General features: G+C 38.7%; 1 protein-coding gene across 1 annotated transcript in view; it reads left to right on the top strand.

The window, feature by feature from the left end:
- LOC106514885 (oxysterol-binding protein-related protein 1) overlaps positions 1–1,951 on the top strand; it is a gene marked incomplete in the record, with an annotated part of 104,287 nt that overhangs the window by 18,430 nt on the left and 83,906 nt on the right. Inside the window, 2 exon segments of the mRNA XM_014004417.1 lie at positions 891–958; positions 1,037–1,081. Coding sequence (XP_013859871.1) covers positions 891–958; positions 1,037–1,081 — 113 coding nt within the window.

Below are 1,951 nucleotides of genomic sequence, written 5' to 3'. Positions count from 1 at the left end.
ATTACAAATAACTTCATTTCTGGACATTTATGGTTTGATTTCTTTGTATGTATGGATCACTTGGGTTGTTACCGACATCTGGTGAAAATTTCATGTCACCCTATGTAAACATCAATGACAAGTTAAGATTTACTTCATTTTGCACTTTGTGTTTGTGTGTGTAGCCCTCACAAAGATCGCTATGTTCGTATGTATATATGTACGTACGTACTAATTACTCAGGTACATCAAGAATCACTAACACAGACCCTGCGTGTGACCAGGTGTCAGCGTCTCCATGTCTGTTAGCGCTGATCAGCAGCGCAGCTACGARCTAATGTAATGTCAACTTTTAAAAAAGTAACCAGAGTTGTTTGTGAACTTAAAACACCATAAATCCAGGCAGAACGAGCTGCTGTTAACCCAAAAGCTGAGCACGCTCCTCTCTTCACCGCTCTGAGCTGCAGCAGGAGCATTAACCCTTTAGGGCCCAGATTTAAATGTGGTAAATAATTTATTTTCAGTGATTGAGAGGAAGTATTTTTGGATAGTGTCATTTTTTAACTGTTGTCTTTTATATCTGCAAGAGTTATGAGTTCTTCTGAAGTGTTACAAAAACAATTTGTAGAAGCAGGACATGATTTGAGGATTTTCACTGAATATTTTCTCTTACACGTGTTACAGAAGTAAGAAGAAGCAGGTTTTATTTTGAATAAACATAATAAACATGTTCATTCCTTCAAAACTGTCAAATATCTTTACAAAATACATTAAACTGATTCAGATTAGCATAAAATAAACAATGTTCTGTGATTCCTTAAACCTAACTGCTGTCATCAACACGTAAAGCTTCTCCCTTGTGTCCTCGATTCATTCGGTGATAAATCTCTGTTGTGTTGTGAACCTCTCAGGACAGACGGTGTTTGACCTGGTCACTGATTCAGCCATGAAGCTGTGTCTAGAAGGCAACAATCATCGAGTGAGTGTTCACCAGAGAGTCAGTCAGAGTGGATTTGTTTTGCACACTGCTGATGTTTTTCATCTGTGGCCTCCGCAGGGTTTAACCCGTCATGTCAAGCAGTTTGAAGGGCCTCTCTGGAAGGTAAACGTCTGAGAACTGTGGTTGCTGTGAAATTACGAGTCGACTGGAAAGTTTGATAACATTTCTTAATCTCACAGACAGCCTGCTGTTACAGAGAGCTTAAACTGATGAGTCATATCTTTTGAAAGTATAGTTAATGTTCTGTCAGATAGTTATTAATGATTTGTACCTGATAAGCCATCAGGCTTAAGGCCCTGTCACACTAGACCACTTATGCCAACTTAGGAAACATTTTTTGTCTAAATTGATAATAAAAGTTGTATATTCAATCAGTTTGTTAGAGTTACAGTATGTACACACCTAAAAGAAGCTTCCGGTTGATTTTTTCAATTCTATCTTCRACGTAGATGTCTTTAAAATTTTTATAAGTTGTCTCAAACGCATTAGTGTGACAGGGCCTTTAGAGCCCTCAGTCTTCCTCCAGACTAAACTAATGGCTAACCAAATAAGAGCATCCATTTTAATTGTTTTACTTTAGTTTGTTGTTTTGTCGGCCGAACACTTGTGTTCTTGCGTCTATGCTGAGCATAAACCCACTGATTTAGATCAGGGGTTCTGAACCTTTTTGACCTCTGGGCCCAATTTGTTGAACATAAAGTGACACGAGGTCCAGTCAGACATTACCAATGTATGGATCAAAATGATAATTATTATGAATCTTGGTTTAATTTTTATTGTATTTGCATTATAACTAAATTAGGGGTGTCCCGATACCAGTATCGGTATCGGGTCCGATACCAGCATCAAGTACACGTACTCGTACTCGTAAAAGCCGGTCGATACTTTTAACCGATACCACTTTTGTTCCTCCTGTGCTGCGCTGTACAAAGGGTAAACAACAATCCATACCAGGCGGGGGCGCTAATGTAC

This window comes from Austrofundulus limnaeus, unplaced genomic scaffold, assembly GCF_001266775.1.
Source record: "Austrofundulus limnaeus strain Quisiro unplaced genomic scaffold, Austrofundulus_limnaeus-1.0 Scaffold23, whole genome shotgun sequence".
NCBI lineage: Eukaryota > Metazoa > Chordata > Actinopteri > Cyprinodontiformes > Rivulidae > Austrofundulus > Austrofundulus limnaeus.
This window is presented reverse-complemented; position numbering and strand designations above follow the sequence as displayed.